The sequence below is a fragment of the Pelophylax lessonae genome (assembly GCF_965119305.1).
Source record: "Pelophylax lessonae genome assembly, chromosome: 1".
In the NCBI taxonomy this organism is placed as follows: Eukaryota; Metazoa; Chordata; class Amphibia; order Anura; family Ranidae; genus Pelophylax; species Pelophylax lessonae.
The window spans coordinates 803,696,297-803,713,578 of NC_138768.1; the positions used below are offsets into that span (position 1 = coordinate 803,696,297).

A 17,282-nucleotide genomic window follows, 5' to 3' on the forward strand; every position below is an offset into this window, starting at 1 on the left:
TCAATCTACACCTTTGGGGTAAAAACAATTAAATTGCGGGATAGTCTGTATCGGTACGTGTGAGATACACCTTTCCAATTTTTGGGGCGCATCTCATACCGCCGAGGATTGCAGGGTGCTTCAGTCTGCCTCCTGCCTGTTCCGAACTCCTCCTACTCCTCATCCTGCCTTTGGGGGTACAAAAAATAGTAATTTGGGCCTAGTCTGGGTCTGTACGTGTGAGATACATACACCTTTTGATATCATATCTTCTATTCCGCTATTCAATCTACACCTTTGGGGTAAAAACAATTAAATTGCGGGATAGTCTGTATCGGTACGTGTGAGATACACCTTTCCAATTTTTGGGGCGCATCTCATACCGCCGAGGATTGTAGGGTGCTTCAGTGTGCCTCCGGCCTGTTCCGAACTCCTCCTACTCCTCATCCTGCCTTTGGGGGTACAAAAAATAGTAATTTGGGCCTAGTCTGGGTATGTACGTGTGAGATACATACACCTTTTGATACCATATTTTCTATTCCGCTATTCAATCTACACCTTTGGGGTAAAAACAATTAAATTGCGGGATAGTATGTATCGGTACGTGTGAGATACACCTTTCCAATTTTTGGGGCGCATCTCATACCGCCGAGGATTGCAGGGTGCTTCAGTGTGCCTCCTGCCTGTTCCGAACTCCTCCTACTCCTCATCCTGCCTTTGGGGGTACAAAAAATAGTAATTTGGGCCTAGTCTGGGTCTGTACGTGTGAGATACATACACCTTTTGATATCATATTTTCTATTCTGCTATTCAATCTACACCTTTGGGGTAAAAACAATTAAATTGCGGGATAGTCTGTATCGGTACGTGTGAGATACACCTTTCCAATTTTTGGGGCGCATCTCATACCACCGAGGATTGCAGGGTGCTTCAGTGTGCCTCCTGCCTGTTCCGAACTCCTCCTACTCCTCATCCTGCCTTTGGGGGTACAAAAAATAGTAATTTGGGCCTAGTCTGGGTCTGTACGTGTGAGATACATACACCTTTTGATATCATATTTTCTATTCCGCTATTCAATCTACACCCTTGGAGTAAAAACAATTAAATTGCGGGATAGTCTGTATCGGTACGCGTGAGATACACCTTTCCAATTTTTGGGGCGCATCTCATACCGCCGAGGATTGCAGGGTGCTTCATTTTGCCTCCTGTTCGGACCTACTCCTACTCCTCATCCTCATCCTGCCTTTAGGGTACAAAAAATTGTAATCGGGGCCTAGTCTGTGTTTGTACGTGTGAGATACACCGTTTTATAAAAATTTTCCTATTCCGCTATTCAATATACACACTGTTTGAGTGTAAAAAATTAAATTATGGCATAGTCTGTATCGGTACATGTGAGATACACCTTTTTAAATTTGTTTGGCACATCTCCTTCCACTGCCGAGGATTGCAGGGCGCTTCAGTTTGCCTCCTGTTCCCAACTCCTCCTACTCCTCTTCATCTTGCCTTTAGGGTACAAAAAATTGTAATCGGGGCCTAGTCTGTGTTTGTACGTGTGAGATACACCTTATTATAAAAATTTTCCTATTCCGCTATTCAATATACACCCTTTTGGAGTGTAAAAAATTAAATTACGGCATAGTCTGTATTGGTACGTGTGAGATACACCTTTTAAATTTGTTTGGCGCATCTCCTTCCACCGCCAAGGATTGCAGGGCGCTTCAGTTTGCCTCCTGTTCCGAACTCCTCCTACTCCTCTTCCTCATCCTCCCTTTAGGGTACAAAAAAATTTAATCGGGGCCTAGTTTGTGTTTGTACGTGTGAGATACACCGTTTTTTATCCTTTTTTCTATTCCGCTATTCAATATACACCCTTTTGGGGTAAAAAAAATTAAATTGCGGCATAGTTTGCATATTTGACTGTGAGATACACCCGTGCGATACTGTTGTTGTTTTGTTCCGCTATTCAATAAACACCTTTCTAGGGCAAGATCATAAATTACAGAAATATGAGGAGACCGTCAAATAGGGGCCGTGGCCTGGGTCGTAGTGCTGCTGGTAGAGCTCCTGTTGCAAGGAGAGGACGTGGTCGATCTGTGCCAGCTACACGCACAAGTGAAACACCTTCCTCAAGTGTGAGTAGGCGACCAAACCTGCAGCAGTATTTGGTAGGGCATCATGCGCCTCTAGAAGTGATGAGGCCAGAAGAAGTACAGGCGATAGTAGATTGGGTTGCTGACAGTGCCTCCAGTTCCTTCACATTGTCTCCCACCCAGTCTACTGCAGTAGGGTCAGAGTTGGCACCTGCAGCCAATGTCCAACCGTCTTTCACCTCACCCCCTTGCAAATCAGGCAAGCAGTCTGAGCCCCAAGTCATGCAGCAGTCTCTTCTTCTTTTTGATGACTCTGTCAGCAGGGTTTCCCAGGGCCATCCACCTAGCCCTGCCCCAGAAGTGGAAGAGATTGAGTGCAGCGATGCCCAATCACTTATTTCTCAAGATGAGTACATGGAAGGACCATCGCAGCACATCTCCGATGATGACGAAACGCAGGTGCCAACTGCTGCGGCATTCAGAATTGTGGAGACCGACAACGAGGGCAGGGGTGAAGACTGGGTGGAAGATGATGTGGAGGACGATGAGGTCCTCGACCCCACATGGAATGAAGGTCATGCAGGTGACCTGAGTAGTTTGGAGGAAGAGGCGGTGGTCGCACAGAGCCACCAGCACAGCAGAAGAGGGAGCAGGGTGCAGAAGCGGAGCGGCCGTGCCCTAGACACTACGCCTGCTACTGCCCAACGCAGCAAGGGAACGAGTGCACCAAAGCGAGCTCAAAGGAGTTCTCTAGCGTGGAAGTTCTTCAGAAAATGTGCTGATGACAGGACACGAGTGGTTTGCACTTTGTGCAATCAGAGCCTGAAGCGAGGCATAAACCTTCTCAACCTGAGCACAACCTGCATGATCAGGCATCTAAGTGCAAAATACGAGCTGCAGTGGAGTAGACACCTTCAAAACCAAGAAAGGTCTCTGGCTCCTCCTGCTTCCTCTTCTGCTGCAGTCTCGGCCTCTCCATCCACATCTGTAGTGATACCGGCACCTGCCACCCCACAAACAGACGATCTGTCAGCAACACCACCACCTGGGTCACCAACCATCTCCACAATGTCCCATGGAAGCGTTCAGCTTTCCATCTCCCAAACACTTCAGAGGAAGAGGAAGTACCCCCCTACCCACCCGCGATCCCTGGCCCTGAATGCCAGCATTTCAAAATTCTTGGCCTTTGAAATGCTGTCATTCCGTCTGGTGGAGACGCACAGTTTTAAAAGCCTTATGTCGGTGGCTGTCCCACAGTACATCGTGCCCAGCCGCCACTACTTTTCCAGGCAAGCCATCCCTTCCCTGCACAACCAAGTGGGGGAAAACATCAGGTGTGCACTGCGCAACGCCGTCTGTGCCGAGGTCCACCTAACTACCGATACGTGGACCAGTAAGCACAGTCAGGGGCGTTATATCTCCCTAACAGGCACACTGGGTAAATGCAGTGGTGGATGGGCCTGAGGCGGATAGCAATTTGGCGCATGTCCTTCCACCACCGAGGATTGCAGGGCGCTTAAGTTTGCCTCCTGTTCCTAACTCCTCCTACTCCGCTTCCTCATCCTCTACCGCCTCCTCATCCGGTCAGCGTAACACCTTCACCACCAACCGCCAGGGGTAAGCGACAGCAGGCAGTTTTAAAACTTGCCTGTTTGGGGGACAAACCACACACCGCGCAGGAGTTGTGGAGGAGCATGGAACAGCAGAAAAATGAGTGGTTGCTGCCAGCGAGCCTCAAGCCCGGCCTGGTGGTGTGCGATAACGGGCAAAATCTTATAGCAGCTCTGGGCCTAGCCGGTTTGACGCACATCCCTTGCCTGGCGCATGTGCTGAATTTGGTGGTGCAGAGGTTCCTTAAAAATTACCCCGATATGTCAGAGCTGCTGCAGAAAGTGCGGGCCATCTGTGCGCACTTTTGGCGTTCTCACCCTGCTGCTGCTCGCCTGTCAGCGCTGCAGCGTAACTTCGGCCTTTCCGCTCACCGCCTCATATGTGACGTGCCCACAAGGTGGAACTCCACCTTGCACATGCTGGAAAGACTGTGCGAGCAGCAGCAGGCCATAGTGGAGTTTCAGCTGCAGCACGCACGCGTGAGTCGCTCTGCGGAACAGCACCACTTCACCACCAATAACTGGGCCTCCATGCGAGACCTATGTGCCTTGTTGCGCTGTTTTGAGTACTCCACCAACATGGCCAGTGCTGATGACGCCGTTGTCAGCTTAACTATCCCACTTCTATGCCTCCTTCAAAAAACGATTCGGGCAATGATGGAAGAGGATGTGGCACAGGATAAGGAGGAGGAGGAGGATGAAGAGGTAACATTTCCAAGGCCTTCAGGGCAGTCATTCGCAAGTGGCTCCGAGGGTGGGTTCCTGCACCCACAAACGCCAGGGACACAATTGTCCAGCAGGGGCACAGTTCTGGAGGAAGAGGAGGAGGAGATGGAGGAGGAGATGGAACCATGTTCACATCAGGGTGGCACCCAGGCCAGCTCATGGCCATCACTGGTGCGTGGCTGGGGGGATACAGAGGACACAGACGATACACCTCCCACAGAGGACAGCCTTTCGTTGCCTCTGGGCAGCCTGGCACACATGAGCGATTACATGCTGCAGTGTCTCCACAACGACCGCCGAGTTGTCCACATTCTAACTTGTGCTGATTACTGGGTGGCCACGCTGCTGGATCCCCGTTACAAGGACAACGTACCGTCCTTAATTCACTCACTGGAGCGCGATCGCAAGATGCGCGAGTACAAGCGCACGCTGCTAGACGCATTGCTGCTGGCATTCCCACCTGACAGCGGGGCCACAGTGGAAGCACAAGGCCAAGGCAGAGGAAGAGGAGGAAGAGGTCGCCAACGCAACCAGGGCACCGCCAGCACCTCAGAAGGCAGGGTTAGCATGGCCGAAATGTGGAAAAGCTTTGTCAGCACACCACAACAAACAGCAGCACCAGCAGCTCATATGGAACGTCTTAGCAGGAGGCAGCATTTCACCAACATGGTGGAGCAGTATGTGTGCACACGCCTACATGTAGTGAATGACGGGTCTGCCCCCTTCAACTTCTGGGTCTCCAAATTGGGCACATGGCCTGAGCTTGCCCTTTACGCCTTGGAGGTGCTGGCGTGCCCTGCAGCCAGTGTATTATCTGAACGTGTATTTAGCATGGCTGGGGGCGTTATCACAGACAAGCGCAGCCGCCTGTCCAGAGACAATGTGGACAAGCTCACGTTCATTAAAATGAACCAGGCATGGATCCCACAGGACTTTTTCGTACCTTGTGCAGAATAGAGATGGATACCGACCTTACCCAGCCATTGTTCTATTTTTGATCGTTCTCACTTTTTGGGGTGTACCCTCATTTAAAATGACTGAAAAAAGCAGTGTTGGCTACCTCGTCCTCCTCCCCCGCCGCTTCCACCTACACCGCCCATAGGTGTGCGCAGCCTATTGCATTAGGGTGTGCACCCCAAAGTTTAAATACACATGCATGTGTTTGCCTACATGTATATGGCCCCGGTACATTACTCTCCCTACTGGCAAAGTGAAATGAAAGTGTGTGGCACTTCTCTTATGGCAGAGCAGGTCCGAGATCATTTCCATCTCCTCACTGGCAAACAGAGCGATAATGCTAATGTGCCCTAGGTGATTAGGGTGTGCCCAGGTACACCCGGCACACCCTGTGCACACGCCTATGACACCGCCACATCCACCACCACATCAACCTCCCTCCTACTCCATATGGGCCTCGTCCTTCACAGATGAAGAACATTGTTTTATTTTTCTGTTTTTTTTTTTGTTGTTTTAAGTTATTTCCCTATGCACATTTGTTTGCAGAGCACTTGCCATGCTCTTAACTACGTTTTGCTGCCATTTGCAGCACTCTAGCCCTTTCCATTGGTGTTTTAGAGCCATTTTAGTGCCTGAAAGTTCGGGTCCCCATTGACTTCAATGGGTTTCGGTGTCCGGGTAAAGTTCGGAAAAAGTCCGGGACACGGACCCGGACTTTTTTTTCAAGTTCGGCCGAACCCACTGAACACGGACATCCAGGTGTCCGCTCAACTCTAGTCATGACATTATGTGGATATATCCTTTGAGTATTAAGTTTTGGACTCATTCCTTGCTATATATATTGCCATATAATGCCTATGTGTACAATTATGTGTTCTGGATAATGTGACATGATTTTTTTTATCCTTAGACCATACTAACTTCACAGTGCAGAAATTTCCCTTAGGAAGGAGTTTTAGAATGTGTCGGATTTTGCCTATGCAACCTCTGCGTGCCGACTTTAACAGTAAAACTGTGTGATTTTCCTGTGAGAAACATTGTACCATACTTTTATCTTGCATAATCATATGATTTGATTTTGTGTACTGTATAAAAAAAAAATTTTCTACAAATAAAATTATAATTTTTTAACGTAAGTATACGTTTACTCTTTGAGCCTTTAAAGGAGAGGGGGATTAGTGATGAACAACATATACAGAAATCTTCCTCCAGCAGCTGAAAGCTGATCTCCCCCCCTCTCCCTGCTGACAGCTTTTATCTGCTGGAAAAAACAAACAGTTGTCCCTCCCTAATCCCCCTCCCTGTGTGGGCCCCCCCTCTCAGCACTGGCTCTAATGTTAGCTCTGCTGCTTAGTTTGTTATCTCTGTAACTTTGTTTCTCTCCCTGCAGTTCTTCCTATACTCCTTGTCGCAGCCTGTATATTTTTTCATCTCTCTCCTCCATTGCTCTGTCTTCCTGACACAGTCACAGCTGATCAGCTGCATTCCCATGGGTTGAAGAATTTACTGTTACATGGTTCCATAGCTGCCTCTTATCTTGTCCCAGTGCAGTTTAGTGTACTTTATGTAGCTGGGCTTCCCATTTCTCCACCAGACTGCTTCCTGAACTATTCAACTTTGCTTCTTCTTCCCTATACTGTCGGTTCCCCCTGCATCCATGTATCAACTCCTTCTATTTAACCATTTACTAACTGATCTGGCAGTAGTAAACTCAATTTTTTATCTTGTATCTACAGGTAAGCCTTTAATAGGGCTTACATGTAGGTTCAGTGAATATCTCCTAAACGTAGCAGCCGGTGACAGCACCGACACATGTGCACTGCACTCTCAATGAACAGTATACTATCTATTGAGAGAGCTGTGCTGTGACCATGACAGCCACGTGCATGCTTTTGAGTTACATCATTGCAGTTTGGCCAAATAACTGGAGTCCAAGAAACCAGAGAGAAGACGAGATGAAGATGGAATCTTACTCATTAGTGACAGCACACCGCTGGAGAGATCTGTTTTTTAGGTTAGAAAAAAATAATTAGGGGTCATTCCATTAATTATACTCTGGCTGTGTGAAGGAAGGGTTTGGACTGGAGCCAGCTGTCATTCTATGCGGAAGCAGCGCCTGTACGAACACAGCTGCAGTCCCTTTTTGCAGTGGTCCTCAACTCCGGTCCTCGGGGCCCACTAACAGGCCAGGTTTGCAAGATAACTAAATTACATCACAGGTGATCTCATTTGCTGCTCAGTGATTGCAGTATTCTAGTCTGCATCTCCCCAAGGTAATACTTAAAATCTGGCCTGTTAGTGGGCCCCGAGGACCGGAGTTGAGGACCACTGCCTTATTGGACAGGTGTGCAGGTGAGCGGTCCCCAAATGCACATTGTCTGTGTGTGGGCTGTACACCTACATCCCCACTTCTTTCAAATTAGGTCCAGAAGCTGTGTACGTACAGCTCCAGGTGGCTCAAGCCACATAAATGAACCACAGAGTCACAGACCACAGCACCCATGTGCATGAGCCCCAACATCTCATTCACACACATAGATTTATTTATACACTCAGTTTCATCTTTTAGATTTAGCATAAATTCTGTGAGTTATGTTGTATTTATATCTGCTAATAATGATTTAATTGTATTTTTATCGAAATATAGCTTTAATTATCTCTTGTTATCCCTGTTAGGTAATCTTTACGAGGCCCCGTGATTTCTATCAGCAGCCCTGGGTGTGCCAGCCCCAATCACTCTGTATGGCACAGATTCTCCCTCCTAGAATTCTCTGGAACATATGTGTGGAGAAATGCAGATAGCAGTATAAATATTTATGCAGCCCTGGCCAATCCCAGGGAGGGTGTCCCTGAAGGCTGCTGGGTCTGTATAAATACTATGAGACACAGATTTTCTCCGTCTTACCCTGTAGAGAAGTCCAGCCCTCTGGACAGCCCTGCCATGTGCTTGCTGTTTGTGGGCCTCAGCTGGGCTGGTATTCTAAAGAGCTCAGTCCAGCTAGTTCTGTTTGAAGGGAATCTGCTCTTGTTGCTCTAAAGGAGAAGCTTTTGTGCTTTTAACCGCTTCTACTACAAAGTCCAGTACTGCCAAGTCAATTTGCCAAGACTTCTGCTTCAGCTCTACGGAAGGAAGTTTACTTTCCTCATCTGGTACATAGTTCTTTTTGGAGTATCCCACCCAATTCCCCAACCCTAAGCAAGATACCAGAAAACTGAAAACACCAAAAAGAACACCCCTAGACTTGTTGTTTAGCCAAAGAGGAACTGTGAATGCGTGCCTGGCTGCGGGGCAATTACTGGGAAAAAAGAACCTGAGCAATTTCCAGTGGCTCCTTTGGGAGTAGCGCTACATGAGTTTTGGATAGAATGGTAAGTGGAGAGTTAGAACCCCTGTCATATTTATATTACTGTTTTCACACACTCTATATGTCCTGGTGACCATTGTCACCAGAACATGAAATCTTTATACTGCGTGTTGTGTCTACATGACAGGAAGTAAAGCAAAATTGAACCAATGAGACATAGGTTTCAAAAAATAAATAAAGAAACAACTGACATTGGTTTTAACCATTTCCTACTTCATCCAAAAGAAAAAGAGAAACTTTTCTGTTTTTGATAAAGAAAGATAGATAGATAGATAGATAGATAGATAGATAGATAGATAGATAGATAGATAGATAGATAGATAGATAGATAGATAGATAGATAGATAGATAGATAGATAGATAGAGTGGTCCTCATAACTTGATCTTTGCATAGTTCCTCCTTTATATTAACCTGGGAGTACTGGGCGAAGTCCAAACGGTCCTTTTGTCGGAGAGATGCCTCGGACAATACAGTCAAACAGGAAACTGATTTGATCTCCTTCGGAACTGGAGAGAAAAAACACACCAGCCCCTGGCAAGAGAGAGAAGAAGATTAATGTTTGCTTAGAATAAGTCATTTGTATTTTATCATTTTAAATCATAATTACTGACTTTTAGGAATACAAATAAATGAGAATTGATAGCAAGAGTGCTTCTGCAAATGAAATTTTTGTGTTTTCCATGCATTATAGGATGATGTATTATCAATGCATTAACACATTTGAAACCTTTAATAGGACTTGGCTCTTTATCATTGTGTTCTATCATCTTGTTCATCCATCCAGACAATGAGAGATCAACTGACAAAGCATTTAATACAAAGCAAGTACCACTACCAATATGTTATTTTTTTTAGCTCTGGAGAAAATTTAACAATATCTGCAAAGAACGAATATGAAGAATCATTTTTAACATAACAAGTATTAACAGGGTTACCATACTGTTTGAAACCAAAAAAGATTGTTCTGCTGCAGTTACTGTAGCAACAATACTAGTGCTAGTGATCGCCGATTGTTGCTCCACCTAACTTGCTGTTATCTGTATACCTGCAACTAAACAAAATAACAATTGTGTAACTATTCCTTGGGGTCTATGCAAAATTTCTTCAAATGTGGGTACCAACAGCCTGGGCCTGCCTACATGCCCAGACTCAGCAAATATGTGTCATTGAGCAGGCACTGGGCTAAGAATGCGTTTACTGCACAGTGGCGGCCTGTGCATAGGGAGCGCCAGGGTGCCGCCCCCCCTAAAAAAAAGGGAAAAAAATTACAAAAAGAACAATAAAGTTTAAAAGAAAAAAAAAAAAAAACGCGTACGCCTTCCTATGTGGTGGCTAGGGTGGGGGGTGGGGTTTACGACCCAGAAGAGGCACCGATTGGCTGCCTTCTGGGGGCATAACCTGGGCGCAGGTCATAGCGCTAGGACACCCCCACTTTCGTGATATCCTGGCTGTGATTGGTCCAGTCTCCAGCCTGGACCAATCATCATCCAGGACATCCCGCTGACGTCGCAATGGGGGCAGTGCCGGTGCGTGCATCAGTCACTCACCGTCACCGCCCGGTCACCTTCTCGCCGCCGCAGAGAGGAGTCTCGAGGAGAGGAGAAGCCGGCGCCGCTCACCTTCCCGCCGGTTCCCGCCTTCCGCCGCAGAGAAGAGGAGAGGCCGAGAGGGAGAAGCCGCTCACCTTCCCGCCGCCACAGAAGAGGACGAAGTATCGAGGAGGGGAGAAGCCGCCGCCGGGAGCCGAGCCGCCGCCAGGTAAGTGCATTGGATTGAAGGGAGCACGCACGCTGGTCTCTGCATTGATTGGGGGACAATGCTGTGGCACTCTGCAATCATTGGGGACAATGCTGTGGCACTCTGCAATCATTGGGGACAATGCTGTGGCACTCTGCAATCATTGGAGACAATGCTGTGGCACTCTGCAATCATTGGGGGACAATGCTGTGGCACCCTGCAATCATTGGGGGACAATGCTGTGGCGCTCTGCAATGATTGGGGACAATTCTATGGCGCTCTGCAATGATTGGGGACAATGCTGTGGCACTCTGCAATGATTGGGGACAATGGTGTGGCGCTCTGCAATCATTGGGGACAATTCTATGGCGCTCTGCATTGATTGGGCACAATGCTGTGGCGCTATGCAGTGATTGGGGACAATGCTGTGGCGCTCTGCAGTGATTGGGGACAATTCTGTGGCGCTCTGCAGTGATTAGGGACAATGCTGTGGCGCTCTGCATTGAAAGGGGCTCGCACGCTGAACTCTGCATTGATGGGGGCACGGAACAGTGTTCATTGCATTGAAGGGGGCACAGCACAGTTGCATTGAAGGGGGTACGCACGCTGAACTCTGCATTGTGGGGGCACAGCACAGTGTTCATTGCATTGAAGGGGGCACAGGACAGTGTTTATTGCATTGAAGGGGGCACAGCACAGTGTTTATTGCATTGAAGGGGGCACAGCACATTGTTCATTGCATTGAAAGGGGCACAGCTCAGTTGCATTGAAGGGGGCCCAGCACAGTGTTTATTGCATTGAAGGGGTCACAGCACAGTGTTTATTGCATTGAAGGGGGCACAGCACATTGTTCATTGCATTGAAGGGGGCACAGCACAGTTGCATTGAAGGGGGCATGCACGCTGAACTCTGCATTGTGGGGGTACAGCACAGTGTTCATTGCATTGAAGGGGGCACAGCACAGTGTTTATTGCATTGAAGGGGGCACAGCACAGTGTTTATTGCATTGAAGGGGGCACAGCACAGTGTTCATTGCATTGAAGGGGGCACAGCACAGTGTTCATTGCATTGAAGGGGGCATGCACGCTGATCTCTGCATTAAAAGGGGGCACGAACGCTGGTCACTACATTGAAGGGGGCATGTACGCTGGTCTCTGCATTGAAAGGGGGCATGTACTCTGGTGCCTGCATTGAAAGGGGGCATGTACGCTGGTCACTGCATTGAAAGGGGGCATGTACGCTGGTCTCTGCATTGAAAGGGGGCATATACCATCTCCTGTACCATGACCTGTGACATGCCTATACCATATCTGTGCCATGCCTATACCATATCTGTGCCATGCCTATACCATCTCCTTTACCATCACCTGTGCCATGCCTGTACCATCACCTATGCCATGCCTGTACCATGACTTCAAAGTCACGCAATTTTTTACTGCGTTTTTTGACGCGAAGCAATACCTATTACATTTTTCTTTTTGCGCCCCCCCCCCAAAAATTTTGAGCACCAGCCGCCACTGTTACTGCATGGTCTTAGCAGCCAGGGGATGGCGCTTTGACGTGACATTGTATCACCTGCCCTTTCATTTGGCGCTTTTTATGCTCTTGGCCGGCAATATTCAAGGTGCAGACCACTCTAGCACTATTTGGGAAACACCTTGCTGTTCGTTTTGGCATCCAACAATCCCTCCATTATAACTGACTGTATAGTATATGTTTCTTGTGCTGCACAGTGGCACAACTACATTATACATATTTTTACCATCAAGTTTTCTGGGGATATATCTATTCTCTTTATACACACTGTGGGGAAGTTTATGTTGCTGCCTTTTCCTGCCTTGCCGTGCCCTATGAGCCTTTCTTGCGGGATACCCGTCTAACTTCTCAACATATAAATGAAGTTTAACAGTCCTCATCATTTTTTGTTTGATACCTTTTCATCTTAAATATCCCCCCACCCCCACCGGTGGTTCTGGACCACAAGCCTCTGCTGATCCGCTACTGCCTTTTTAGTAACTACTGATATATTATGGAAATTTTCCCTGCATTCTAAAATCAATATTTAACTATGCGAGTATTTAACTAATTTGTATAACGACACTCTCCAGAAGAAGCGCATTCACGCAAAACATGTAGAGAATGTTATCATGAAATGAGATGAATATTCCATCATTATAAGTGAATGAACCCATCGCCACTGTTGGAACACATTACTCTACTTGTTCTACCATCAAAAGGCCTTTTCTGGGTATTATTGGTTTAACCACTATTTTATTATTTTTTGCAAAACATCTTCTTTTGTGTGGTGCACTCCAACTATATGATTGTATGGGATTTTCATATGTCATTAGTCCATATTTTGTCAGCATTGATTTTAAAACTCTTGTCTCTTTAGATGTGGATTCTATATTTTCTACAAAATCCCTTTTTTGCTTTAAATTTTTAATTAATGTTCTAATAAAACTAACCTTTTTATTAAATTTTGTCCTGTGGTTGTGCCAACAAAGTCCCACTACCTCCATTCTTTCCTTGTTAACTAATATTAGGACGAGGCACAGCTATTACCCTGGTGTCCGCAGTGTCATCCTGCGGTGACACACAAAAATCTCTGGTCATTAAGGGGGGTAAAACCTCCCGGGGCTGAAGTGGCTAATTATGCACACATGATAACTAGCCATCAAATGTTTTTAAGCCGTTTTAAGACCAAGGTTATTGGAAGATCCCAATATCATAATAAGTGAATCCAGAATCTCTAATTCCAGGCATGTCTATCATGGTCCTAGGAAGAGACAGTAGCCATGAATGCCTACGAGTTGTGTCAGCTATCCACGCTGTGATGCTTAAATAAAGTAAGACTCTGTGCCAGCTACATGCCATTCTGGTATAATTAGCAATGTTTGTTGCTGTGTTTTACATAGGTTAGATGACCGCAGCACATAATTCACTATATCTATTTGTGTTTTATAAGAGCTAAATCTGAAGAGCAGCAACAACAACACAGAGAAGGTATAAACTAGCAACAACTTGTTTTGTATTATCCAACCGTCATGGTGATTACCGGGGGCGCCTTGCCGTCTATAAAACACAACATGACTTATTAGGTGATTTTTTTTTTTTTTTTTTTGTGAGCAGCTTAAAGAACCTTATAATGTATTTCCACTTTTGCAGATGAATTGGGATAACACCTATATTTTTTTACATATTCCCATGCATTTAGTATAATTAAAAATATATATTTAAAATTGATGCCCACATTTTTTAAGTTTATTTTGCTTTTAAGCATAAATAGTGCAACGTCAATAAATCCAGACTACGTGTTACAAAATCATTGAGCAACATTGGGGTTGTAACACAAAATTACCATGTGAGCACTAAGTGTCATCAACTAACAGGTTACACCATCTTTTCATTTTCAAAAGAATACACACAGATTGCCAATTTCTCAATACAGTGAGGTTAGTATTCCCCATAGTAAAAGGAGAATAAGGTAACTGGAAACATGGATGTGTATCTCCTCCATGATTGGCCTGGCCAACTCCTGGCCGGGGATAAAAAGATATCTTATTTCCACTGTGAGTGGACTTAAGGTAAACCAGACCTCTAACTAATTAATTACAGCCAATAGGTTTAACTGAAAAAAAAAGACCCTACAAAGGAGAGAAATAAAAACAAAAAAGGATTGCACCTTATTTTTTTACAAAAACTATGAAGATCACAATTTGCCAGAGCAAAATCCTCCATACCCAAACCAGTGAAGGAAATTACTGATGATCACAAGATATAGCTGCCTTTCAGGGCACATTAGAAAGATCATCCACAGTAACACATCCTAGAGGCAGACAAAACACTAACATCATTAATCAGACAACCATCACAGTGGTGTACTCTAAAAATAAATCACTTAGAGACATAAAGGTGCAGGCCCCAGACCCCCAGAGAGAAATATGAGACCCCAAAATATTTCTCTACTAACAAAAAGGGATGTTACAAATGTTCTAAGTGCAATATGTGCTACACTACATACTACTGCATACTACAGGGGAGGTCTTTAATCATCCACATACTGGCAATTTTGATAAATATTAAAACTTCAACACTAATCACACTTGCTCTTTAGTCTATGTAGGCAAAATAGTCAACCCCCTTTAAAAAGAAGTACCAGAAGCAACGCATGGTAATAAATTAGCTGTAAAACTTGTCAGACAAGGCATGAATTTGGACTCCAATAAAAAGGTTACTATCCTTTTTGCGATATATAACTAGGGATGGGTTGAATGACCCCCTGTTCGGTTCGCACCAGAACTTTCGAACATCGCAAAAGTTTGGAACCCCATTGAAGTCTATGGGCCCGAACTGGAAAAAATAAAAAGTGCCCATTTTGAAGGCTTATATGCAAGTAAATGGGCATACAATGGTTATGGGGGTCCGGGTACTGCCCTGGGGGACAAGTATTAATGATAAAAAAGTTTGTAAAACGTCCTTTTTAAATGAGCAGTTATTTACTGATGCTTAATGTGAAAGCATTGAAATAAGAAATAACAATAAAAATGAAAAAATCCTTTCAATATAGTGCCTGGGGTTTCCCTTAGTCTCCCTGTAAAGTGGCACATCTGTAATATGTATAGAAGCTGCTGTAGAAATAATTGCATTTATAAGGCCAAAAAAATGACATTTTCCCTGCTAGCTTTCTTCATTTTGTAAACAACGGCTTGGGGAGCCATTCTGTATAATGAGGCCACAATGTAGTGCACTGGGAACAAGATTAGAGATTTTTTTGGATAAATTCTGGTGTCTCTTCCGCAGACTTTGGATAAAAGTAACAGGTGCGGAAAAATTGGTCTTTGGGTGTCTGTGGCGCCTTTACGCCATAACCCTATAGAGGTACTCTTGATGAAAGCAAGAATTGGCCTTGCTGTCAAAAATGTAAATATGTACCTGTCAAATAAGTGTGGAAAAATTGGTCTTTGGGTGTCTGTGGCACCTTCACACCGTAACCCTATAGAGGTACTCTTGATGAAAGCAAGAATTGGCCTTGCTGTCAAAAATTGAAATGATATGTACCTGTCAAACAAGTGCGGAAAAATTGGTCTTTGGGTGTCTGTGGCACCTTCACACTGTAACCCTATAGAGGTACTCTTGATGAAAGCAAGAATTGGCCTTGCTGTCAAAAATGTAAATGATATGCACTTGTCAAACAGGTGCGGAAAAATTGGTCTTTCGGTGTTGGGGGCGCCTTCACACTGTAACCCTATAGAGGTACTTTTGATGAAAGAATTGGCCTTGCTTCCAAAAATTGAAATGATATGCACCTGTCAAAAAGGTGTGGAAAATTGGTCTTTGTGTGATAATTGTGCCCATGAAACCTACATCAAATAAAATCAACACCCACAACACTAGGCAGCCTAGAAGTCTTGCAGTGATTCCACATCCCAAAAACACTTAATCAGTGAAATGGGCATCAGGGGCTTCATAGCTGCTGGTAATCAAGGGGCGATTCATTTTGATAAATGTCAGATGGTCCACAGAGTCTGTGGACAGACGGGTTCTATTATCAGTAACAAAACCTTCAAGAGCACTGAATGCCCATCAGAAAGCACGCTGGATGCAGGGTAGCCCAGCAGCTCAATTGAATACTGGGCAAGTTCTGGCCAGAGGTCTATTCTCATGATCCAGTAACCCAATGGATTGTCAACTGGAAAGCTCTCCATCTCTGTTTTCACCCCTAGATAATCGTCCACCATATGGTGCAGACGCTGCTGATGGTTTGTAAAAGCTAAGATCTCTGGGCAGCGAGGATTAAAAATAAATTGTGAAATGCATCACTTAGGTAGCCCTCCTTCTCCACCGCTTCTCTCTTGACCAACAGAAGCCTCAAAACTACATTTTCCACAACACTGTAACCTACCAGAGTCATGAAAAGCATTAGATAAACTCCTCTTTAAAGTGTCCTCAAGAGATTTCATCTTCTGCACCCTCTGTGGGGACAGGATGAGTTCTGAGACTTTCCCCTTGTAACGGTGGTCAAGGAGGGTTGCAAACCAATAGTGATCCCTCTCCTTGATGCCACGTATTCCTGGGTCCTTTCAAAGCATGAGGGAGCCCAAGCACTGCAAGTTTGCGGAGGCAGACTCCTCAGGGTCACTGGGGATTACAGTATCTGGAACTGCCTCCTCCAAGCCACGTACTACTCCCAAGGGTTCTGGGGATGGAAAACAATCTGTTGATGGTTGACATATGTCTACCTCTGCTTCAATGCCTCCAAAACTGTCAGAATCCTCCTCCTCCCTCTCCTCTTGTACATTCTGTGGCATAGGAAGAATGGTGTCTTTTTAAAGCGGGCCTTGAGAGGAATTGAAGTCCCCTCTTCCTCATGCTTCTCTGCCTCGAGTGCCCTGTCCAAAATGCCACGCAGAGTCTGCTCCAGAAAGAACATAACAGGAACTGTGCCACTGATGCATGCATTGTCATGACTCACCATCCTTGTAGCTTCCTCAAAAGGTGACAGTACAGTGCATGCATCTTTTATCAGAAGCCACTGCCGTTGGGAAAAAAAGACGAGCCGTCCTGAGGCTGTTGTTGTGCCATATTCACACAGGTACTCGTTGATGGCCCTCTGCCGCATGTGCAGCCGCTGTAGCATTGCCAAAGTCAAGTCAAGAATCTCTGCTCCGGTGAGATTCCTGTCCCCTAGACACACCAACTGAAGCACTGCATGGCACCTTTTAGCATGATTCATTGAATAACCCCTTGAACGCTTAGGGGGTACTTGTGGTTCGTAGGACAATTCAGCAGAGGAGGGCATGGAGGAGGAGGG

The 17,282-nt window shown here is 45.7% G+C and overlaps 1 protein-coding gene across 1 annotated transcript in view; it reads right to left on the bottom strand.

The window, feature by feature from the left end:
• The window catches only part of DOK7 (docking protein 7), a 247,643-nt gene that overhangs the window by 86,771 nt on the left and 143,590 nt on the right, over nt 1-17,282 (bottom strand). The window contains exon 5 of the mRNA XM_082256433.1: nt 9,143-9,262. Coding sequence (XP_082112559.1) covers nt 9,143-9,262 — 120 coding nt within the window. The remainder of the gene's footprint in view (nt 1-9,142; nt 9,263-17,282) is intronic.